Source organism: Stegodyphus dumicola, chromosome 8 (assembly GCF_044657685.1).
Source record: "Stegodyphus dumicola isolate Sdum_Otavi_A_Nest chromosome 8, ASM4465768v1".
In the NCBI taxonomy this organism is placed as follows: domain Eukaryota; kingdom Metazoa; phylum Arthropoda; class Arachnida; order Araneae; family Eresidae; genus Stegodyphus; species Stegodyphus dumicola.
Genome location: NC_140775.1, coordinates 33,719,044 through 33,745,337, shown reverse-complemented (window position 1 = coordinate 33,745,337; position 26,294 = coordinate 33,719,044). Strand labels below are relative to the sequence as shown.

General features: G+C 35.1%; 1 protein-coding gene across 2 annotated transcripts in view; it reads right to left on the bottom strand.

The window, feature by feature from the left end:
- Nucleotides 1–26,294, bottom strand: part of Atx-1 (Ataxin 1) — a 134,333-nt gene that overhangs the window by 16,023 nt on the left and 92,016 nt on the right. For both annotated transcript variants that reach the window (XM_035353041.2, XM_035353042.2), the window contains exons 2-3: nt 23,248–24,290; nt 1,828–2,814 (exon numbers count right to left, since the gene is read on the bottom strand). In XM_035353041.2, coding sequence (XP_035208932.1) covers nt 1,828–2,814; nt 23,248–24,264 — 2,004 coding nt within the window. In that variant the 5' untranslated portion in view covers nt 24,265–24,290. The remainder of the gene's footprint in view (nt 1–1,827; nt 2,815–23,247; nt 24,291–26,294) is intronic.

Here is a 26,294-nt window from a genome sequence, read left to right as displayed (position 1 = left end):
AAAATTCAGTGATAAACTGGTCTTATTATGAATGTATTAGGTATGATTCAATTCGTAATTGAAACAAGCAAGTCAACAAAAAGTTTCACTTACACAAAAGCATATAAATTCTAAAAGGAAAGGTTAAAGAATGTAAGATTATACTGAAAAAATCATGTTTTTAAACTGCAGATAGAAAATATTAATTGAAAATATTTTTTAAATAAAATTAATTACAAGTTTTATTATGGTAACAAATTTTTAAATATAAAGAAGTCAAACTAACAATAATTTTATTCATAAATTTGGATTAATTTCTATTTAAATAGTATTTTCAGAACTAATGCTACTCAAAAATATTAAACCTGACTATGATGTTTGTACATAAAACAACAAAATGAAGAAATATTAATAAATCTGATATTACATACTATTTAACTTATTGACTCATGACAACTTTTCTCAGTATTTCTTACTTAATTGTAAAAAAGAGCATAGTGAAGCATCAAAACTATCAACTTACATACACTTGTCAAATGTGTAATAAAATCAAAATCTTGTGTTAAGGTACAATTAAATAATAAATAATAATAGAGTTTTCAATGAATGATAATTTAACATTTTGTAAAATTAAGTTATTATTATTATTATTATAATTGACAATGCAAGTAAGAAAACGGGAAACAGAAGTGTAAACTTTCATGTTATTAAATGTGTAAAACAGCTAGATAAAAATAATGCAAGGCAGGAGAAAGAAGGCTATTTAATCTTTTAAAAATATAATTTTTTTTTAATTGTAATAAATTTCACTTAAGGAAATAATACGAATGACGAAAGGAATATATATGGAGTAACTTAAGTTACAAATGCATCTCGGCTTGAACTGAATCTTATGCAAAATTCACCTCTGTTTCGTATTTATGTTGCCACTCCACTGGCATAGTGAGGATGATGTAGCCTTGGGAATGGATTCAAATCCTAGCGAAGCTATGAAAGTGTGTTACTGTACATTGCCTTTGTGGCAAGTAGGTACTTAAATCAAGCCAAAGTCTTCTTGAGAGGCTGGTAGTGATCTGCTCTGGCTAATGTGAAGATTTTTAAATCCAGTAGTGAGCATTTATTTAGATAACATATTTTTTCTCATGGACAATACTCTGTGGACAACCCACATAATCTTCAATATTGTCTTCAGTTACCATGCTACTTCACAATTAGTCATATTTTTCTGCAAATATTGCATAAAATACATGCTGGAAGATATTTTTACTTTTTCGTAATAGAAAACATCATATCAGGATTCTTTCTGTAAATCTAATAAAGATACTCTGTCAAAATGTGAAATAATGTAAAATGAATATTAATGAAGGGGAGAGAGAAGATCCCATACAAACACAACAAATTCTTTATTTTTAAAATTAGACTAAGAAAAACAATGATAAAACGTCAATTCCCTTCCAATGTAAAAGTTTTTTTATCTCATATTTGTATCTTTAAGATAAAATCCAACTTTTTCACTTAATTAATATGCTATCAAAAAGGAAGCATATTCTTTTGACAATGAAGGATATTAAGGGTACAATCTGTTCAAATAAAACATTTGAACACATTGCAAAATTTTCTTACTTATATAACAGTAAACATGTTAACTGGTTTGGAAGGGAGAGAAGAGCATGCTATCATATCTTTTCAAATATCTAAATGGGCTATGCTCTCAGCCAGAAAATCTGGAATAATGCAATGCTTTCTATTTTCAATACCTTACTTAATATTTTTTCTTGAATATTTGTAGTTATTTCAATAACAAATAATCAAAAAATTTTTTAATTAATGAATCATAACACAGGGTACCTGTATATTGTCTTGACCAACATGAAAGCCCAGTTTGGCAGCTCCTGTAGAAGGAGTTTTCTCAATGCTCACTACAGTACTAGAATCTATTTTCAAAGTGGAACTTAATAAACCACATTCAATAAAATCTTCTGTAGTCATATTTTCCACTTGCTTTAACTGGTTGTTGGCTAGCTGAATAATGGCACCTTTGATGAATGACTGAGGATACTTTAGCTGTGCAGCTGCTCCTGGCGAACTGGGAGGAGCTGGAGATGGAGAACCAGATGAAAGTGAAGAACAATGGTTAGGAAAACTGCCAGAAGGACTTGCACTAGATGAGGGAATTCTGTTCGTGACCTCAGTTAAAGAAGATGCAGAGCTTGAAAATGAGCGATACCCAGAAGAAGGAATAGATCTTGCCTGTTTTGGAGATGGCTCACGGTGTGTCCGAATGGGCGGAGCTGAAAGTGGGGCATCGGCCACAACTGACTGAGGCAGATCAATGATATTAATGCTTGGTGGTCGTAAAATTCTGTGTTTAAGACTACCTTCTTTGCCAGTTGGTAATTTATATCCTACATGCGAAGGCGATGTCCTTAATTGGCCCACATATTCCTTTGCTAATCCAAAATCTGCAGGAACTGTAGTGGTCTGGGAAGTTTCAGTAATAGGACTGCAGCTAGCAGAACCTAATACTGAGTCAGCAGATGTGAAAGATTTTCTCCTTGCAGTATCTTCTTGAAGCAAAGTGGGAGACAGTTGAAGTTTGACATGGCCAGGTTCTCTTTCATGTGGTGAATGAACAATCATCCCCTCAGGAGATCTGCTAATAAGAATACTTCTTCCTTGTTGGAAGAGTCTATTGTGGGATACTGTTTGAGACAGACCAATGCTTGTAGGACTTGAAGCTGACTGTGAATGTTGCTGTAAATATCCAGGTGAACAAGAATGATGAGGATGTGTTGAGCTAATGTTAGGCACACTATTCAATGAATAGTTATCAACCTACATATCAAATTAAATAAAAAAAATGAATAAAAAACTAAATACAATGATGAGCAACAAATGTGTGAAACATACATCATACATGGAAAATATTTTCTGAAACTTGCAAAATTTCAATAAAATTATATCCAATAAATGTATTACTTTTTTATATGTAAAACAAAGGTTACTATTTTTCAATCAAACATGGGGTAAACATGTAAAATAAATAACACATATCTAAATACATAGAGCTAAACATTAACCTATAATTTTAATTTTCAAGTCCTTTTTTCATGGGATTAGAACAAATATATCACAAAATAAATTCATATTATGTAATTATATTGTTTTCAAAATACTAACAGCAATAAAAAAGTTTCTGTTTAAAAGCTGAACTTTCTGAAATATTGTACCCCTTTACACAAAATCAACACTGAGTTTAACACAACTATCCCATTGTAAAACAAGGTTAAATATATACTTTTGGTTGAATTCCCACACTGTCTGAAACAGCTATCTTTACATCACAGTGTGAATGGAACTAATCATTCTTTCAAGGACTTTTTTCATCATGCTGTAAGTGTAAAGTCACATGAAGAGATATCTAGCCTATAAAGCAGATAGATGGAAATAAGGTTTCCGTTTAAGTACTTTTCTTTCACTGATGTCATGTGCGCACGCATTATTATACAGATGGTGAATGCAACACAATAGGAGAAGTTGCTTCACTTTATTTGCACATTGAAAATGCTAACCTTTCAAAGCATTGTGGTCTGGAGATGGTATCTCAAACAAAAGAACATAAAAAAGCTATGGACACAATTAAAAGAAACGGAAAACAGTTATTTCCCAGCAGATGTTCTGCTCTTCAAAGCACATAACAATGCCTACCTTATATATCCTGATGCCAGATATTATATGCTCACTTTGCATTCCCATATTCAAAGTAAGTGTGTGTGTGCCTGTTGTGCATATGTTGCATATATATATATATATATATATATATATATATATATACAGGGTGTCCCATAAGTCTGTAAAAGGAATCGGAGGAATTGGATGCAGTTTGCGAAAATGTGGTACTTTTCCGTTTCGCTGCCGCAAATCTCGCCAAGCAGACTTTGTTGGCGACAACATACAGTATACACATAAAAAATATTAACAAATGTTAGTTCTAAGAATTTTTTATTTTGAAGGCATAAACATATGGTTTAAAATTTTGTAAAAAATTGTAAAAAATATGGTTTAAAATTTTGTAAAAAGCCAATAAATAAAGCCAATAAATTTGTAAAAAGACATTAATTTAAGAATTTACTATGCTATCATGGTTTAACATCCTGATTCGCCAGTTCGTATCATGTGACCCCAAATGATCTCATCTCACATAAACTATGCTACAAAAATATAATTCTCTCAGTAATTATCTACATTAATTTCAAGATAAATCTTAATTTGAAATACAAGTTTAAATGCAAAAATTATTTCAATTTGTACGAATAGCTTACTCAGAAATTATGTAAAACCACAGTGCTTTACGTTGCTAGTACATTCTCATTACAATTAATGAATTTAACCCTTGATTTTGCCTTTTTTATATTTTCGCCTTCAGGTAAGGTGACCAGACGTCCCAATTTAGGTGGGACAGTCCAGATTTCAGACTTCATGTCCTGAGGTCCCTCGCTTGCCCCAGGGGGACGACTGCTTCTCCCACTTTTCTGCAAAAAAAACTCTTAGCCGATAAAGCTATGATGTCATCACTCAGAAACGCCGTCGGATTGGCGAGAAAAAATGACATAAGAAACATCATAAGTTTTTACGACAACTGTGCTGGATATCTGAAAGAGAGGGTTGAGCAATTCGAAGATTTAAATGCATTTAGTTGGGTTGCGTTAAATGAGCCACCATCGTGGGAAAACGTACAAAAGAGCGTGCAACTATTTGGGTGGAAGATTCCGAAGGTTGACATCGATGATAACGAGTTATTTGACGAAGTAAGCTACATTAGGCGCTTTACTTCACCACAAAAGACTGCGAATTGGAATCGTCAGAAAACTAGTCTCGACTGTCAATGGGCTGAAATTTTACATCATTTCAAGGATGTAAACGTGCCACGTGCGCAAATCCAGAAAATTATGGAGTTTTTGTTGTGTCTTCTAGGAACAAACACCGTCAGTGAAAGAGTTTTCTCGTCTATGAATATCATATGGACAACTGAAAAGACACAGTTAAAACTGGAAACTCTACAAGAAATGTTAATGAAGTGCCAGTTTTGAGTTTTACAGTCCCTGTAGTTCCTGTGATGAAGTCTATGAAAGACTTCTACAAGAGGCAAAACTTCTTAGAAGCATTCATTCGTCAATGAAATACATTTACAGAACACCTACACAGGATGATCCTTCTAGGTCAGCGGCTGATCAGGAAGGCCCATCGTCCGCATCGAATTAATATATTTGTGGCATCATGTCCTCGATGGACACATTCAAGCAGTAAGGTAAATAGGAAGTTACAAAATTTTATTTTCCGACTGCTTTTTTTTTATTCTTTGTTCGCTCTTATGTTTACTGAAAGTGTGTTTGAGTTGCCTCAGTCCAGATCTCAAAGTCTGTGATTGTTGACTTAATAAATGATTCAGTCTGAGATATGGATAAATTCTCTTGTTTCATTCAATAATAGAGTCTGCTTAACGCACATGCTAATTCGCAAATGATGGGTAATTCTTTACAGGACAATGTGACTTTACTAAAAATTTTGGACTCCGTATTTTCACCTTTAGAAAGGGTTTCTGCCCTCTCCCATCCTCCTCCCCCACCCAAATTTGGACCCCAGCATCCTGCTTTGCCCTCCGGAAAATCTGGTTACCTTACCTTCGGGTGAGCGGTGTGATTGCATTCTAATTGACTTAATTACTGCGAATGGCTTTAGGGCATAAAATTGAACTATCTAGTAACAATTCTATGTAATTGTATGCCAGTATTGAAAAAAACAATCAATCTGGTACGAAATGGCTGTGACTTGTTTTGAAAATGAGGCGTAAAAGGTTACCAGCGAAGATATTCTGTTTGACATCAGCTGTACCATTATTGGCGACTTTATCGTTTGTGACGGCAAAATGAAAAGTACTGAAAATGTCATGAAGGTAGAATTTTTTTGATAAATTTTTTTTTTTTATTTCTGTCGATAGGGGGAGAACAAATCACACATTTCAAAGAACACTACATTTATTTGTACGCATGCAACTGTTTACTAACATGACGAATGGCATCATTTAACTGCATCAAAGATGATGTACTATTGCAGTATTCTCTGAACTTGACATAACCCCAAAGCCAAAAATCAAGTGCTGTTAAGTCCAGCAAGCGAGGGAAGCCACTCATTTCTACAGCGATGGCTAATTAATCGCTCTTCAGTTCTTCTTAGGCACATCCTCACTTCGGCTGGGACATGAGGAGGTTGTAATGTATTTTGCAGTAATTTATAAAACAGACCATCTTCTTAGTAGAACATAAATTTTATTTCTAGTTCACAATGATAGACAAATTTTATACAATAATTAAGTGGCAAAATTTTCATACTACTCCTAGCTGGTAAAATATTCAGAATTCTAATCTTTTTAAAACAATATCTCACGTTGCTGAGTAACGGTTTAATACAAATATGGCATTGCCACTTCAACAATAATTATATTTATTTATTAAATAACAAGATATTACAACCTCTCTCCCCTCCAGATAAACTTTAATTGATATTTTTATAAATTAAAGTTTACTTTTTTTTTTTTACAAGATATAACATAATAACATACACTGAGGAAGAGAGGAAGGAACAAAATACTTTTCTATCTATATAGAGAAACAAATTATTTAATCAGGCCAGGGAGTACGACTTAATGCGTCTACATTTTTATGGTTTTTACCACTTCGATGAACGATCGTGTAATTGTAGGGTTGTAGTACTAGTGCCCATCTCATAAGTTGTGGATTTAGACTCACTTTATTTTTGAGCCAAACTAAGGGATTATGATCGGTCATGATGAGGAATTTAGTATGCCCGTCGAAATAACATTGAAGTTTCTTTACAGCAAATATTATGGCGGCGCATTCCTTTTTTGTGGTAGAGTACTTTTTTTCAGTTTCTGTAAACTTCTTACTGAGGTATAATACTGGATGTTCATTGTCTCGTTCATCTTTTCGAGCTAAAATGACACCCATACCAGAGTCTGAAACATCAGTTTGCAAAATAAACTCCTTATTTGAAATCAGGTGAGTGTGACAGAGGCTTTTGTGGCAGTTTTTCTTCTTCAACAACTTGCTCTTGTCTGTTTAGTTTCTTTAAAAACTTCTCCTTGACTTGCATCTCAACTCCAGAACTTGGCAATTCATCTGGAACTTTTAACTGAGAATCGTTTTGTCAGTTTTTTCTTGTCAGATAGTTTTTGCTCTTTGCGAGATGAATCTTTTTTCTTATCTGCTACTTGCACTCTCATTGAATGTGGCTCCTTTGAGTATCCTTCATCATGTTTGTGCCTCTTTGCTAAGTTTTCTGACGCATGCATAGATCCTGAATGTATTTTTAATTTCTTAGCCTTAGAAGCACCTTCATGAGTTCTTTTGTCAGAAATTGAAATTCTTTTATCTGCTGTTAACAAACTGTTAAACACATCTTTGCTTTTTGGAGAAGAAGGAACTGGGGAACTTGTAGGGGAATACTCACACACACTATCCACAGATGATGAATCAGCAGGTAAATAAGGTGAGTCAACTTCCATATCAATAACTTCAGTTTTCTCATTAGGAGATGAACGCTTAGATTGTGTGTCTGATTTCTGTGAAGCATTGACAGAGGCTTGACTCTTAGGAGGGTGCGTGTTGACCAAATTATTGAGTTTTAGCAATTATTGAGTTTATTTGTTTGGTTCTGCATTAAAGTTGTGTAGTTCTGCATTTGATCCCTATATTTTTCAGGAATAACAATTAATTCCCTTTCATTTGCATTTTTATCTAATTTCTTTTTCTCCTTTATTTTGAAATAATTTCCAAAATTTTCACTTTTAGCTTCGCTAAACATTGAGATTAGATCTCGATGCTGAGATTCAATTAATTCCTTTGAACTAGCATTAATTATTTTCTTAATTTCCTTGTCTTTCTCATCAGCTTGCAGTAAAATATCTTCGTCAGACTGAATAACAGACAGTTCTTCCCTTTTTTTCCATTTCGGTGTCTCTACTTCGATCTCCTTCTCGATATCGTTTTACTTGAGATCGTGTCAAAACCGCATTTACCCTTTCTAAATTTAAGAACTGTTTATCTTTGAACAACTGAGCGGTTTTGTTACCCAATACATATCTGCCAGGATCATTTGTAACAACAGCTGCCTTTGTTTTTATGTGACCAAGTTCACAATTAATTTCAACTTCAGCTAACGGCAGACACACTAAATGGTCATTTAAGAGATATTGTATCCAGACATGTTCTCCAATCATTTTTGCTTTATCTACGTATTTTCGAGAAATAACATCTACTGTGGCTCTTGTGTCTCAAAGAATTGGCATTTCATACCCATTAACTAAACCGTTAATTGTATACGTCTTTAATACATCATCATTCGAAAATACGCAATTTATCTTTTCATTTGGTTTTAAGCGAGGACACCGAGGCTTAAAATGTTCGTATGATCCACACTCGAAACAGCGTGATCGATATCTTTTGTCATATAATTTTCTTGGTTTTTGTTTTGGAACTGATTCCTTTGCTGATGATCTTTCTTGTATTTTGAATCATCCCATCTATCAGAATGCTTAAAATGAGGCGGATGCTCTATTTTTTTCACAAAATTATCATAAGGCGGATTAAATGATCCTTTGTTAATTTTCTCAATCTGATTGGCAGAAAATTTCGGTTTTATTGTTTTTCTGACATCTTCAAAATTTTCAATTTTCTTAACCATCTCAATAGGTGAAATTATGGTTGTTCATTGATCCATAAAATGTTCTTTGAAATCAGAAGTGCGCTTTTTTATTTGATCAACCAGCATGAGATTTTTTAGCTGTTCAAAAGTTTTAATGTTTAATCCATTAAGCCCTCCTTCTAAATAATTCTTTAATTCATAGTAGAAATCATACCAAGTACTTTCAGTAGATTTTTCGTGTTTATTAAATAGTTGTCAAAATTTTTCCGCACTCAATTTAAATCGTTGTAACAGTAAAGTTTTTACATATTCGTACTTTTTCGCATCCTCTTCTGGTTCTCTAGCAATAAGCTGAACAATGTTAGGAGGCAGTAATGAAATAAGTTGAGTCACTTGATTTTCAGCAGGTATATTCATTATTTTAGCTTGATGCTCAAATAACACCAGAAATAAACTTATTTCATCTTCTTTAGGGTTGAAACGTGGCATGACATCGTGAATTCTGATTTTTAAAGGCTGCTCAGGTAACTGCGTAGTTTCTACCGGCTGTGCTGTTGCAGCCATTGCTTCCAACTGAAGTTTCTGTAGCTAAAAGGCTCTAATTCGCTCTTCTCTTTCACACTCTTCTTTTCTTTCCCTTTCTTCTCTTTCGCGTTCTTCTCTTCTTTCTCTTTCACGTATTTTTTCTCTTTCTCTTTCTTCTCTTTCGCGTTCCTTTTCTCTTTCGCATTCTTCTTTAATTGCAGCCAGTAGTTCTCGAGTAAACTCCTCATCATAATCGGGACTTTCAGTAATCAATTTATGCAAGTGAGCAATCTTAAATTCAGGTTTCATGGTTAAACCTAACCCTTAAGCTAGTACTTTTAAATCCTGTTTTTTTACTCCTAGCTAAGAATGACATGTTGACACAAGTTACCTTTATTAGGCTTCCCTTTGAAATTGAATCTAAAAGATCGTACTTGTACTAAAAATGTATAATTTCTGGGGAGACTTAATTTCTCAAATACGAAATTCACACTAACCAATTGGAGAGAATTATTTAAACAGCTTTGCCAGGTTGGCACAAAATACTATAATACTACGTCGGGTTGACGTTTTAACTCCCTATTCACAAGCCTCATTAGCTATAACTATATGAACACCTTTGCCAGTTAGGCAATACAATGGAATTTTACTATCTGTCTCCACTCCTGGTTAGCGATAACAAAAACAATTTTTGCCAGTTTGGCAATTCAACTTTTAGAATATACAATCTGCAATATGTTGGGATGACAATATTACTATCTACCACACGACTGGATGGCGAGAACTAAGAAAAAAAACTTTTGCCAATTCTGCAGTATAATCAAATCCCACTGCGTCAGTTTGACATTGCTACTTATTTTCCAAGCGCCTGCTTGGCAACAAATTCAAAATTCAGCTAGCAGTTCTTTTTTTTTTTTTACAAATGCCGGGATGGCTTACACATATATATTATCAACATAAAAATTCAATACAAATAAAAGTAAAGCATAAATAATAATTTTGCAATACTTCTTTACCACAAATATCAATTATAAATTTAAGCTGAATATTTTTTAGTGTCAGTTATTTTAAACAAAATCTTACACAATAAACTATAATTCTGAAAAAAAGTATTAAAATTCAATAAAAGCTTTTTTAAGAAAACCAAAAGTTAATCTTATCTTCAGAGATCAGCAGTATCATGTTTTGACAGATTTTTGCTCGGACGCAAGTTACAGAAGCACAGAAGATAAACTTTGAATGATCTGCTTCAAATCTGGCTTTAAAACGGCAGACTTCTTACATCCATTTCTCCTTGAAATAAACAAACTTGGCAATTGGTATTAGCAAACTTGTTCTAAAAAATTCAGCAAATTTCTGGGATTAGGAGACCAGCACCATCGAAATTGATAATTGCACTCCTAATTTCCAGGATCTCGGTGGAACCTCCAATTAATTAAGACTGTAATGCATTTTGCAGTAATTTACAAAACAGACCATCTTCTTAGTAGAACATAAATTTTATTTCTAGTTCACGGTGATAGACAAATTTTATACAATAATTAAGTGGCAAAATTTTCATACTACTCCTAGCTGGTAAAATATTCAGAATTCTAATCTTTTTAAAACAATATCTCACGTTGCTGAGTAACGGTTTAAAACAAATATGGCGTTGCCACTTCAACAATAATTATATTTATTTATTAAATAACAATATATTACAAGGTGCTCCATCTTGCATGAATGTCACTGTGTCGAGGACATTATGTTTCAGGAAGTTTGGTATCACTTTCTCCTGCAGCAATTGCAAGTAGTGTTGAGTAATTCAGCAGATTTTCCAGCCAGCTTCTGCAAGCGCTTATTAAAGAAAATAGGGCACACAATTAATTCCTTAGAGTGTCAATTTATGAAGCCACATCGGGAGTACAGACCTCTGATAAACTTGGTGCCCCCCCCCCCGGAAGGCAATGACACAAACTTCCCATTTCTTCAAAACTTTGTAACACAGAAATCAGTCACACGATAGTGACTGGACCTGAACCTTCCTTCCATCTCTTCTGTGTCCAAAACGTTTGTAAAGCTTCAGTCAGTAATTCTTGGCTGATGTAAAACAGCTTCATTAATAATGCTCTATCCACTAGTGTCCGCATCGCAATTAAATCTTTAGGTACGAGCAAGTAGGATGAAAATTCTGAAATGAGCTGTTAATCCTAAAACCTGCAATTTTTAGGACTCTGATTTGCATATTTCTTGTTTCTTGTTACTGTGCGGCACCATCTATCAATGAAAATTTTGATTACCCCCCCCCCTTTGTTGAAAAAAATCCACCTTCATGAAAATAACATTTTCACAAACCGCATTCAATTCAATTACTTCAATTTTTATTATTTTTTTTTTATATTCACAGACTTACAGGACAACCTGTTTATATATATACGAGGGCCATCCAGGAAGTAGATTACGTTTCCGTCTGTGTCCGCTAGGGGCGGGGCTAGCGCGGCCATCTTGGGGTCAGAGCGTTGCGCAGCTCAGTCTGCATCTAGCCGTGCTAGTGAGAGGTTCGTGCTGTGCTCCGTTCAGATACTGTGACGGTTTGAAATGTCTGCGTTAATTGAAAATCCCGCGAGGTGCGCTCAGTAATAAGGTTTCTGACTGCAAAAAACTGTAAACCGATAGAAATCTATCGGCAGCTTCGTGAAGTGTATGGGGACAACATTATCACTGAAGGTGGAGTGCGTCAGTGGGTCATAAGATTTCAAAATGGCCGAACCAATGTTCACGACGAAGATCGAAGTGGGAGACCCAGCATAGTGACCGCCGAACTTCTCGAAAAAGTCGATGCTAAAGTCCGTGAAAATCGAAATTTCACAATAATGGAACTTTCTTTGAGTTTTCCACAAATTTCGCGAAGTTTGTTGCACGAAATCATCAGCGAAAAGCTTGGTTACCACAAGTTTTGTGCAAGATGGATTCCAAAAATCTTGACAGAGGACCACAAAAATCAGCGAATGGCTGCAGCGTTGAACTTTTTGGACGCTTACCATAAGGATGGTGACTCTTTACTCGATCGCATCGTTACTGGTGACGAAACATGGGTGAAACATGTGAACTGTGAAACGAAATTGCAATCAATGCAGTGGGGGCACACAAGTTCTCCCCAAAAACCCAAGAAATGCATGCAAACAATGTCGGCAAGGAAGATGATGGCGACTGTTTTTTGGGACAGAAAAGGTGTAATTTTGGTGGACTTCCTGGAAAGAGGCACTACAATAAACTCTCAAAGGTATTGCCAAACTCTCCAAAAACTCAGAAGAGCAATTCAAAACAAGCTCAGAGGAATGTTGAGCTCTAAGATCTTGTTGATTCACGACAACGCCCGGCCCCACACGGCAAATGTCACTCGTAAAGTTCTTGAATCTTTTAAGTGGGAGTTGTTTCCTCATCCGCCGTACAGTCCCGACCTGGCACCGAGCGACTTCCACCTATTCCCAGCAATGAAGAAGTGGCTGGCTATGCAGCGTTTTGATGACGACGCACAGCTGCAAGAAGAGGTAACGAAGTGGTTGAAGGCGCAGGCGGCCGAATTTTTCGACGAAGGAATTTCCAAGCTCGTACATCGCTACGATAAATGCCTTAATTTGTATGGTGACTATGTAGAAAAGTAGTATTTGAGTGTGGCTTTCATCTGTATATAATAAAATTTGTTTCCTATACTTTGTTTATTTTTTTATTCCAAAACGTAATCTACTTTCTGGATAGCCCTCGTATATATATATGTAAAATATAAAAAATAGGATGGCTTTGCTCTATGCAAACCTGCAACCTTTAATCAACTTTCTCATTTTGTAGCCGACGAAAATCAAAAGCACAGGGAGATTCTATCTGCAGATGATTGACGCACGATGCAAAGTCCTTGACACGTTTTACGATAGACATTGAATTTAGAAGCACGTTAGAATTTAATCCAGAGGAGCTTTTTTCCCACGTAGAGGACAAGCCCTGCTGGCTAATTACTAAACTGTGATATTTTGAGAGATGGGCATTGCTTGGCTGAGTGGAATACAGCAGAAATGATGACAGAGAAGGATTTCACTTTTTACTATTCCATATCTTCATTCCAATTTTCACCAAGATCATTTTTACTTTAGATGAAATTCTCCAAATTACATATTCAATAGTGATTTAAACTAAATACGATTAAATTTAGACTTTCTGCATCATAACTATTCTACCAAAGGAAAGATGGGTTAAGCAGCAGCGATATGTTGTAGCACAAGAGGAGAGAAGCAATCTGATGCAAAATGGCACGACTTCATTATTTATAGAAGTGGTTACGTAATAGGCTTGATGTACGTGTGAGTAAAACGTGCATGCGAAAATATCCCTAACATTAACTAGGAAAGCCGAAATCTTAGTTAAGATAGACATGTTACAATTAATAATCAAATTTATTAAGGAAAAGTAACAGTTGCCGGGTACATTATAATGGCTTAAGAAATTCAGAGCACAGTACAGATGCGAGTACACAAGATCACATATTTCGGCGAAGCAGAGACGCACACATTTGTTGAAGTAGTTCCACTTGACTGCCGGGGAAAAATCTTCTCTCTCCGTCAGCCTGTAGGTTTGCCAAACGGGTTTACTGTTTCGCCAATTGGCGCTTTTCTGTACAGTTTTTAAGTCCGTATCGCCTGTTTGGCGCTGCCGCTGCATACTCCCTCTGCAGTGTCAACGAAATGTGACATACCAATGCGGGGGTCGGATTAATCGTACAGAACGGGTGATACAATTGTCCGAAGTTTTTTTCACAGTCTTGGAAGCAACTTGAGAAGAGTCCATGGTTACAAAAGCGGGTTTCAGTCTATCTATGGAGATCGTTTGCTTAGTCCCTTTTATTTCGAGATCAAACGTTTTATCTCGTCTTTCTAGCACCTTAAATGGTCCATCATAAGGAGTTTGAAGTGGTTTTCTAACTCCGTCGTGTCGAACAAACACATATGTGGACTTGTGAAGGTGTGGATGAATGAAACATGTTCGCTGGCCGTGGCTAGAAGTCGTGGTCGGGCAGACACTGGCAAAGTGAGATTTTAAATCCTCCACAAACTGTTTGGGGGACGCATCCGGAGGTGTCGGATTGAAAAATTCTCCTGGGAGACGGATAGTCTTTCCATACACCAGTTCAGAAGTGGTTGCTCCTATGTCCTCTTTGAGAGCGGCACGGAAACCCATCAGCAGCGTTGGAAGGGCAGCCACCCAGTCACTGGTATCGTGCGCTTTTAAGGCAGCTTTCAAAGGGCGGTGGAATTCCTCGATCAGTCCATTCGCCTGTGGGTGGTACGGAGACGTCCTGATCCTCTTGATTCCCAATAATTGGGAAAGGGCTCGAAATAAGCCGCTTTCAAACTGTCGCCCTTGGCCGGTAGTAATAACAGTCGGACAACCAAATCGAGTAATCCAGTGGTCATAGAAAGCCTGTGCGTGCTGTTATGTCTGGTATGGGTACTGCTTCGGGCCATCTAGTAAATCTATCTATCATAATTAGACAGTAATAATTATTTTGAGAAGGAGGTAGGGGACCAACAAGGTCAAGGTGGACGTGATCAAACCTCTGTGATTGGTCTGGAAACTTCATTAACGGGGTTCTAGTATGCCTGCTTACTTTTGCTTTCTGGCACGGAATGCACTGCCGTGCCCATTTCGCGCAATCTTTGCGGATGGAAGACCAAACAAACCGTGAACATACTAACTTTGTTGATGCGCGAATGCCGGGGTGACAAAAATTGTGCAAGGTGGCAAAAACTTTCTCACGGAATGCCGGAGGAATGTAAGGGCGGGCGTTACCTGTTGACACATCGCAATATATCGGTAAGCTACAATTCAGTAAGGTAACTTTTTTGAGATGTAGAACTTTTGACTCTTTAAGCAATGTTTGTAATTCTGGGTCGATTTCTTGCATTTTAGCAATTTCCTCATAGTCGATAGGGTTAGGCATGCTTATTGCTTCTATACGCGAAAGTACGTCGGCAGCGATATTCTCCGAACCTTTTATATGGCGAATTTCAGTGGTGAATTGTGAGATAAAGTCTAACTGCCTAGCCTGACGAGGTGAACACTTATCCAAACGCTGTCGGAATGCATACGTGAGCGGTTTGTGATTGGTGATTAAAGAAAAGTTCCGTGCTTCCAACATATGCTTAAAATGCCTAATAGCAGCATAAGCTGCCAATAGCTCTCGATCATACGCACTATAGTTCCTTTCCGCCTGCGAAAGCTTTCGTGAGAAAAATGCGAGAGGCTGTAAATTTCTATCAACTATTTGTGATAGCGTTCCACCAATCGCGAAGTCTGACGCATCAACCTGTAAAACCAACTGGGCATCTTTCTTCGGGTGTGCCAAAAGAACAGCATTAGCGATTAGCTGTTTGCACTTTTGAAATTCACTCCGCGCTTCCTCGGACAAATTCAGGATTGTCTTATCATTTTTCTTAGCCCCTTTTAAATACGAAGTTAAATGTATTTGATTCTGGGCTACATTGGGTAAAAATCGACGGTAAAAATTTAAAAATCCTAAAAATCTCTGCAAATCTTTTACCGTTTTAGGAAGTGGGTAGTTAAGTATCGGTTCCACTTTGTTCGTCAGAGGCTTGGTACCATCTTTATTGATTATATGGCCTAAAAAAGATATTTCCGGAACGCCGAAAACACATTTCGAAGCGTTAATTGTCAATCCGTATGAAGTTAATCTTTCAAAAACAGTACGTAGGTGAGATTTATGCTCATCTTCCGTATCACTAAATATCAAAATATCATCTAAGTAGACGTAGGCGAATTTTAGATCTCCAAGAATTTCGTTCATAAACCTTTGAAAGGTTTGAGCTGCTCAGCACAGTCCGAAATTTAAAAACGGAAATTCGAAAAGACCAAATGGTGTGCAAACTGCAGTTTTCGGTATATGATCTGGATGGACTGGTATATGATGATATGCCCGAACGATATCAATTTTTGAAAAAATTGTCTTTCCGCTAAGCGTATTATTAAAGTCTTGTAAATGCGGGATAGGGTATCTGTCGGGTTCGGTGCACGCGTTTAGTTTTCGGTAGTCTCCTACTGGCCGTATGTCGCCCGAACTTTCAGAAACTACATGAAGAGCTGATGACCATGCTGATTTTGATGGCCTACAAATACCTTGATCTATCATAAATTGAAATTCTTTTTTTACTGCTTCGTATAACTTCGGGCTTAACCTACGAGGTTTACTGTGCACCGGAGGACCATTTGTTTCGATGTAATGAACCGTACTATGCTTTACTCTACCCGAATCGGATTTTAACTTCAGTACTTCCGGAAAGTCTTTCAAGATTCTGTGATATGGTGAATCACCAGATATTAACTTTACCGAAAAATAATTTTTAGAAACGGAAAGAGAACCAATACGAGTTAATTTCGTAGTATTATCGATAAGCCTACCTCGTTTTAAATCGATTAAAAGATCAAAATGCCTTAAAAAGTCGGCTCCTATTATAGGCACTGGTACATCGGCGATTAAAAACTTCCAAGAAAAGTTTCGTCTAAGTCCTAAATTCACAGTTAACAATTTTGTTCCATACGTAGAAATTCTGGAATTATTCGCGGCAAATAATTGAAGCGAATCAGGATGCATTTTCTTAAACTTAGAAGTCGGTGTCACACATGAAACATCCGAGCCCGAATCAATCAAAAAGTTTAAATTTAATCTGTTATCGTAAACATGTAAACGACATGAATGCGCGACTGCCGATGAATTTTGATCGACAGCCGCTACTGCTAGTTTTCCTGGGCCGTAGTGTTCTGAGAAAAGGAACAAGGTGCTTGACATTTTCGTGCATTATTACCGAATCGCGAATGAAAATAACAATAATTGTTCACACGTTCTCGGGAATGCCCACGCGAAAAACTATGTGCTGTGTTATGTTGATCCCAGGGGAAATTATTCCTCGTTTTTCCGCGGGAGAGCCGCTCGACTTGTTTACTTAGGGCAGAGATTTCACTCCTTAAGGCCTTAAGCTCCTCGAGGGGGGCACCAGAATCGTTAGGGTTTCTGGGGGAACTCGCCGAAGCTGCCTGGACCGCGAACACGCTGTTGTTCGTTGGCGTGCGCACTTCAGCTATCTTATCAGCCATTTTTGCTAAATTGTCTAAGGATTCCGAACTTATTGATAAAATGGCATGCACCTCGGAAGGTAACCTTTGCAGCCATAATGATTTTAAAAATTCGTCAGTTATACAGTTTCCACCTAATTCTCTCATTTTTCTCAATAAGTGAGATGGTTTGTCGTCCCCTAAATGCAATTCAGAAATAAGTCTGCGTATTTGCTCGCTTTCCGAATCTGAGAATTCTACTATTAACCTAGCTTTAAGGGCATCATATTTAGCCGTCACTGGGGGATTAAATAAAGTATCTGATACTGCGGAAAGAGTTTCAGGGTCTATCGAAGAAACCACGTGGTTGTATTTTGTACTATCGCTACTAATCTTCGCTAAAGCAAAGTTACTTTCAACTAGAATAAACCAAAGTTTAACCTTTTTTTTCCATAAAGGGGGAATTTTAACTGCCACGTGTGAGATTTGTGGCTCCTGAACCGCCATATTCGATTCCTCGTTGGTTTGGCCTTCCGATTCTGGCATGGTTGCCAATTATAAATATATCGTAAATCGTAAAGATCAATTTTAAACAAACAAACAAAGATCAATTTTAAACAATCAATAATTAAATTAAAACTATAATTTTAGAGCAAAACATATCACAAAAACATAATTAAGACCAATCACAGATAATTAAAAAAATTTGACCACATACCTGTAAATCCTCCTTAAGTGTGATAAACCACGTGTAATCCGTACGATAAAATGAGGAGGAAATAAATAGGGTTGAGCCTTTATCAGTCATAAGGAAGAGCATTGGCATCAAAATAAGGCATATTTTTAGTTTTTTAACAAAGATTGAGACATAGTCATTAGGGATCGAAACAGAAGGAGCGAGGGACAGGGTCACCAATGATGTACGTGTGAGTAACACATGCATACGAAAATATCCCTAACATTAACTAGGAAAGCCGAAATCTTAGTTAAGATAGACATGTTACAATTAATAATCAAATTTAATAAGGAAAAGTAACAGTTGCCGGGTACATTATAATGGCTTAAGAAATTCAGAGCACAGTACAGATGCGAGTACACAAGATCACATATTTCGGCGAAGCAGAGACGCACACATTTGTTGAAGTAGTTCCACTTGACTGCCGGGGAAAAATCTTCTCTCTCCGTCAGCCTGTAGGTTTGCCAAACGGGTTTACTGTTTCACCAATTGGCGCTTTTCTGTACAGTTTTTAAGTCCGTATCACCTGTTTGGCGCTGCCGCTGCAGGCTCGAATGTTCTGGAAAGTACTGGTCTTGGGGGAAGATCCTGAATTGCAGAAAGTTAATTAAAGGTTGCTGGTTTGCATAGAGCAAAGCCATCCTATTTTTTATATTTTACATCTTTCTTCACTAATCTACTAATGCTTTGCTCACCCAGCCTCTTGTTTTTGAGGGTGGCTCTTGCTTGAAAATATCACATTATATTACACGGGCAGATAGCTATCTGTGCTACTGCTGCTGTATTATTATGTAAACTTATTGATTTCATCTTATAACTACAGATTTATCTAAAAAGTTCTTATATGTTCTACATTAATCAAAGTTCAATAAAAAATGAGCTGCTGAACGACTACCAATGCCTGATTTGATTAGTCTGACTTCAGATTTTTAATAACAGACTTAAAATTCTTGTGCAGAAACTGAGAAAAATATAATTTTCTCAGATTCAAAATTAAAAATATTGAAATTCTAAATTAAATAGTATTACATAAACAAGAAATTAATTTAATAAAAATCAACTGTACTAGAGCTATAAACCTAATGCCAGCAGTCCATTCCCATGCAGACAACCTACTAGCATTTCACATTCTTATACATACAGCCACTATCCAGCAAAAGCAACCATACAGAAGATAATGAAAAGTAATCACAATCCATCTTAATAGATGCATTGTAAAGTATCGAACAATCATTGGTATTCTTCATAAAAACACATAATGCTATCATAATATCAGTCCACAAAAGTGCAGAAAAGAACAGATGCTGGTATATCTTAATGATAGTATAAAAGTTAGCATAAAATTATACTGATTACCATTACTAGCACAGAAAAGTTAATTGCCCTTTTAAGCCTATTTAATATTCATGTATATTTAAAGAAAATCATGTAAATCTCATCATGCCAGCCCACTGACTGGAAGTCAAACTACTAATGTTCAGCAGTCCTATTCATACAATATTTTCATGGCTCAGAAAATCCTACCATAAAATGAAAGGCAACTATAATCCATAACCTGCTACTAGCATTTTTCATAACAATCACATACAGTCAAAAGTTGTTAATCCGGACTCGTCGGGACTTCGGCGATTTCGGATTATAGATCATCAGTTTAAATCTCGTAAGATGGCATGCAGAAATTCTAAAATTAAAAATATGAAACCGTAATTTATGAAATAAAGAACAATTATGATCTAAAGGGTATCAAAATTTACAAAAAAAAAAAAAAAAAGCTTAATATTTATTTGTTTACTTTATTAAACATTTCTGTCAATGTAAGTTGTTTAAGTTGCTTCATTTTATGTGATAATACTTTCTCTTTAATTCTATAAAAAGACATAATTTCTTGTTCAGTTACTAAGTTCCGCTGTTCAAGTCCCGTTAATTGCTGTGCCGAGAATACCGACTAACTTGTCAATCGAAATTTTTTCGTTTTCACTAACCTCTCTGTCACATTCTTCATGTCTTTATCCATTTTCTGCAGCAATTCCACTTTTTGTTTGTTGGACATCGAAACATACTTTCGTTTTGTAGATTCTTTGGAAGTTCCATCATCGGAAATTCTATTTGACATAATCGAAAGTTCAAGTTTACTTTTATAAAATTGCTCTTACAGTCTGCAAAAAATAATAAGCCTGATCCAATTCCAAGATTAAGGAACAACGAAATCTGCAACATTAACTGAAATAGATAATTAGATAATTTTAGCTTACACCGTCCGTTATACATTAAACGAGCTGGCGAAAACGTATTCTGCACTTGCGCACACGCATATGCGCAGTAGTCAAGGTCTTACACGCACGCGTAAAACGCCTGTACGCATGTGCCAACGCGGCGCATGCGCAGAAAGTTTTTAGCTTTGAGGTCCGGATTATAGATCATTCCGGATTATGGGTGTCCGAATTAACGACTTTTGACTGTACTAATAATTAACATAAAATCAGCTAACAAAGTTTCTATGAAAAGAGGTAATATTTTAATAAATCAAGATAAAAGGTATTATCCTGTCAACTGTGAAAGTGTCACCATGCAGAAGTCACCATGCTATTTATTCAAAAGAACAAACTGAATCAGTCATATCAGTTTCATTAATAACATTTTGAACCACTTCCTTCCTGTAATGACTCTTGAAAACAACCTGATCTAACAGCTGAAGAATGGAAGTTGTATTAGGAGGAATGAAAACTTATTTTATGTTCTTCAACAAGAGATCAGCTGGATGAGCAGCACAGTTGTCTAACAAGAGCACTATTTTTTCTTGCTGAAGTTCTTTATTCCACTTCGTAGGAAAATTACTAAAAATATTGCTTGTCATCCAAGCATTTTTATTGTTACAATAATTCACAGGCAACAAGGGTTGTTTGCTTGCACAGATGAGTAACACAGTCTTTTCAACTATTCTGTCCATATTACATATTAACAACACAGTAACATGTTTTATCATTTTTTACAGCCAGCTGACAACTCACTTTTAAAAATTACAGTGTGCTGAGGTAGGGCTTGATAATAAAGACCAGTCTCATGAGTGTTAAAAATTTGATGCAGTTTATATTCTTTCAAAAGTCCAGCAAAATTCTTCTCTATCCAATTATCAGCTTAATTAGAATTTGTATCTTGTTTCTCTCTACATAATTCTCTAAAAATGATATTGTTGCTTCCTTTCCATCTGGTGAGCCATCCAATTGCATGGACAAACTCCTCTCCCAGCATGTTTGGCGAATTCTGTTACCTTCTGATTCAGGATTTCTCGAGACATTGTGGTGTTCCTGTTCCTGGCAGTTTGAAACCACACCATGAAGGTACTTTCTACATTAGTATATGCTCCAATTTAATGCCGCGAGACACTTGAACTTGACTTCAATTCATCCGAAATCACCTCCCTTCTTTTCAACAATGTACGTACCACATATTGTAAAATTCTGAGTTGCATAGATGCTTCACGTTGGCTACATTTTGGTAAAGTATCATATTGCTTCATCAATTCTTTATCTTTTAGTCGTTGCATTTAGGTATTTTGAGGCACGACCAAACAACAAAAGCACGATGTTCATGGGTGAAATAGACAAACTGTGTGAACAAAAAAAGCAATTTTTTATACAGATTCTCCCTCTCTTTTTTCTATGTTTCCTCTTTTCCCCAACTATTCCAATAAACCTCTTGTAACTCACCCCCACCAATGATTGGTCTAGACAAGAAATTTCTAGCATTTACAACTCCACACGTAAAAGTGAATCAACCTTGAATCAGGAGCTGATTCAGAATCAGGAGAATTCTTATCATTCTTCAGAATTAGGAGCTGATTCTGAAGTGTTGAATGTATGGATGTATGTGTTCATGTATGCATGAATGTATGCGTGTGTACACACACACATACATTCCCGAATTTGGTCCCAATAACAGAACAGTACCAAAATCAAAGACTTCAAAACACAGATGTGGGGGGTTTAACAATTCCAGATAAGAAAATTCATGCATTTTCTGATTTTTATAAACTTTAGCACTCATTTTATTAAGTAGTTATTTTATAATGATATTGTATTCATTTAAATTCATTCCCTGAGCTCTGATTTTAGTAAATGGTTGATATGATAAATTAAGCAGTGATAAAGTAATCACTTCTTTATAAAGCAGTGATTACTATTAATCACTGCTTTATAAAGAAGTGTGGTGGCACTCACTACAATATACATTTCATGACATCGTATTGCTATTACTTATACTTTTTTAACAAATAAATGCAGTAAAAAATTTTGAGTTAGTGCTAAACTAGGAACAAAATATACATTTTAAATTTTTGCTTTATTTAGTCAAAAATAAAAATATTATCAATTTTAGCAAAATTATTTACAAGTATTGAATAATTCAAGCAGTGTAAAGCGATGTTTATATATTGCTATGATCTTCATTTCACAGCAACATATAAACATCAAAGTACAAATACCACATTTAGGATACCTCAACATACAAAGTAGAAAAACGTGTGCTGCGAAAATGTAACAGCAAAATTTATTCACTTAAATTCAGATGTTGTAATAATTCATAACACAAACTACTGAACTATTTTATGCAATGACAAAACCAAAGGTGATGCAGATATTATTCATAAAATGACTAGAAAGTAATCTGAAATCCGTATCAGTATTGTGGCCAATTTATTACTTTTAAATTTTTAATTTTAACCTGTAGATCATTAGGATAACTTACAAGACTTACAAATCCTTCTTAGGAAAATCTATTACAAGGAAACCTTACTAATTAACACATAAACAGCATTTAATAATAGAAATGAGATAAGCACCAAAATAATATAACAATACCAGCGTCCAAAAAAAGTTCTCTAAGAGGGAAAAACAAATGCTACAAACAAAAAGTCACTTTTTTTTAACAACATCAAATTATAATTTTAAAGAAAGTGCTCCAGAATAGGTATAATTAAATTAAAATGAAAACTAATTATGTAGATTGCAAATTATAACACTGATCTGAAGTAACTGCTAGCATTTAAATGATACTGATATTTAATCAACTATATCTGGAAAGTTTGTCATTCTACTGTTAAATAAGGCAAAAAAATAGTCTGACACTAATTAGAACAGAGAAATAAGTTTTCGGCATTAGATGAACAGATAAATTAATAAAATAAACAATACCTGTAAATAGGAACGTACTGGTTCAGGTGGGTTAACTGAAGCACTTGTAACAACAGAATGAGAAGCTGGGGCATAAACAGTAGCTGATGAATAGGTAGCAGGAAAAAAATTTGAGTATGGTACAGTACGAGGAGCTTGGCTATAATACAATGCTGTACCTGAACCACCAATTGGTATCGAAGCCTGCTGCACATGACGTGTGCGTTCAACTTGGAATGGAGAAGCGAACATTCTCAAACTACTAGTATCAATTGGTCTAGCTATAACAACAGGTGGGGAGAATACAGGTACGGAGCTGGGTAGCAGTAATGAAGGTGTACCATCTCCAGTGTCAGTTAATACAGTTGGTGCAGAAGAATTCACTTCGTTGACTTCAGGAGATGACACATGTCGACTTAATGCTCCCTTAGATGCAGCAGAAGCAACTTCGGATAGCCAATTTAGCTGTTCATTACGAGGATTAGAACTCCCAGTCATGGCAGACTTTTCCGTACCATTCATCAGCGTCTCCAGCAATCCACATAGAAGATTTGAGGCAGGTAACAGTCTTTTACTGTTTTGGTGGAAAATAATTCGTCCGAACAAGAAACATTTAACTTTAAAGTCATCTGCTTCTTTCAGACTCAAATATGATTGACATATCAAATCTGAGATAGTTACTGAATTTTTATAGTTCTCATCATCAGAATTGTGCCTTACTGAAAGAGTACCAGTAACTGAATTATTGCCTTCTTTATGATACTGATAAAAATATAGCTTTCCACTAATATGGAAATCATTATTTTGTTCAATATAAAATGAATTGATACATTCTAACAAGCCAAGATCTCTTTTAGTACTAAAAGTACTGCACAATAATATAAATTCTTTCAGTAATATAAAACAGAAATTATAAAAGAAACTGATACTAATCCAGAATGAAAAATATAATGCCAATTCCCAGTTTTTAATTGCAAATTGGGTCCCATCATGAAACTTCAGTGTTATCTTACAAGCCAATGAGGAAACAGACAGCATATATTTTGCACAAATGCCAAATATACCTGTAAAAGAAAAGATAAAATTTTACACATGCAACAAACATAGCCCATTTAAATTATTCTAAGTCAGGCATGTCAAACTCAGTTTTTCAAGTGGCCCACAAATAATCATCAGTATACAATAGTATGGGTTGCAAGGATGGAAAAGCCATTATTATGTTTAATTGTGTATTTAAGAAGTAGGCAAATATATAAAATTTTACCTGATGTTGCAGTTCTTTAAAAAAAAAAAAAAAAAAAAAAAAAAAAAAAAAAAAAAATGGAAGAAATATAAGGAAAAATAGGTAATAGATGGATAAACTACTGTTTATTTTCTACTACTATAGAACTACTGTTTAGCAGAAAAAAAAAAGACTTCTGCAACCAGCTTTCTGATGTTTAAAGACATAATGCTAATATTAGTGACTTTCAGAATAGAGGTCAGCTGAATGTCTGCTAACTGGGATCTCATTGAAGACTTGTTTCCTTTTCAAAAGCGAGAAAAGTTGTTCGCACCGATACATACTACCAAACATGGAAATCGTATAAGATACAAATTTGCAGCTTTCTGGGAACTACACTAGCAATTATTTGTTAAATTCAGGGACCCCCCCCCCCATGGTTGAAAACAAGGTGAGCTCATCTTCTGATAGATTGTAGCACAGCTTTCTTCAATTTCAGTTTTCAGATGCTGAGGTTTCTCAGCACATGCTTTGTACAGTACAGAATCCCTTTTGATATAAACTCAGCTTTATATCTTTTTGGAGTGAACTGACAGCCATGTTTTTGACATGCCCACTTTAAATCGTTTAAAACTTAGCTCAAACAGTTTCAAGCTTAACTTTCTGGCTTTAAATAATAATTCTAGCATTTAATTTTCCCCAGTATTATAAAAGTACAGAATTATTATGCAGTTTGAAAAATTATATAACAAATTTCACCTTATATACATATATTTTGTTTATAATAAAAAGCCCAGTTAGTGATAATATTATAAAGCAAAAAGTGCAATGTTTCAGTTTAATTATGTTGAAATATAACCAGAGATAAATTAAAATTATTTGAAATAAATAAATTTTATATGAAAGTCATAAAGATGGCATTTTGATCATATGAATATGAACAATTAGATGAAGAAGTACAATGCACTGTATCTAGAATAATACTTTTAAATGCATATTAGAAAAACATAAAACTAAGAATTTGAAATCTTTTAAGACAATTAGCAAGTAATGACAGTGAAACTTCGGTTAATAGCAGTAACTAACCACTCATAATTTTCAAAATATTCTTTACAAAACAATACATTTGTATTAGAAATTAAAAATTAGAGATACTTTCTAGAATATATTTAAATAACTCCAAATAATTAATTTTGTATATCATTACATCCGTTTTAAAATTTTAAGAAATGCATGTTTCAAAATTATTACTACATGTATGTAAATTGCTTTAGTTTTCAAATTTTCATCTCTTTTAAATGTAATATTCAAGAATAGAAATTTATGCCTCAAGCAATTGTTTGCTTTGTTTAAATATGTTAATGTCAATATGGAATACATTATTCAACTTTTTTGAATTATTAACTATTTGTTTACATTGAGGAAATCAAAATTAAACTTTTAAATGAGATTTTTTTTAAAATTTATTCTAACACCCAAAATTTAACTAAACAATTTCATCCAATTAACAATGAATACACTCGTGTTTATGCTCTTGTTCATATGGGACATTATGCCATGATGATACAACAGTTTGGAAGCAGTGAATTGAATGGAATCAAACTATGCCAAAATTCTGGCAGAATACTATGAAATGTGATGTACCATATAACTGTTTTAATTAGACCTATATTGTTACCAAAAGTAGATGGTGCTGCTTTGCAGTGAAATAAATGTAAAAAGGTAAAGTTTGGTTTATGGTATGTGTTGGCTGGTGAGCATTATGTAATGTAATTAGGTAAATTAACTGTGCTCAGGTTAATTATGACACATAAAATTAGAGAAGAATGGTCTACCACATAATAGG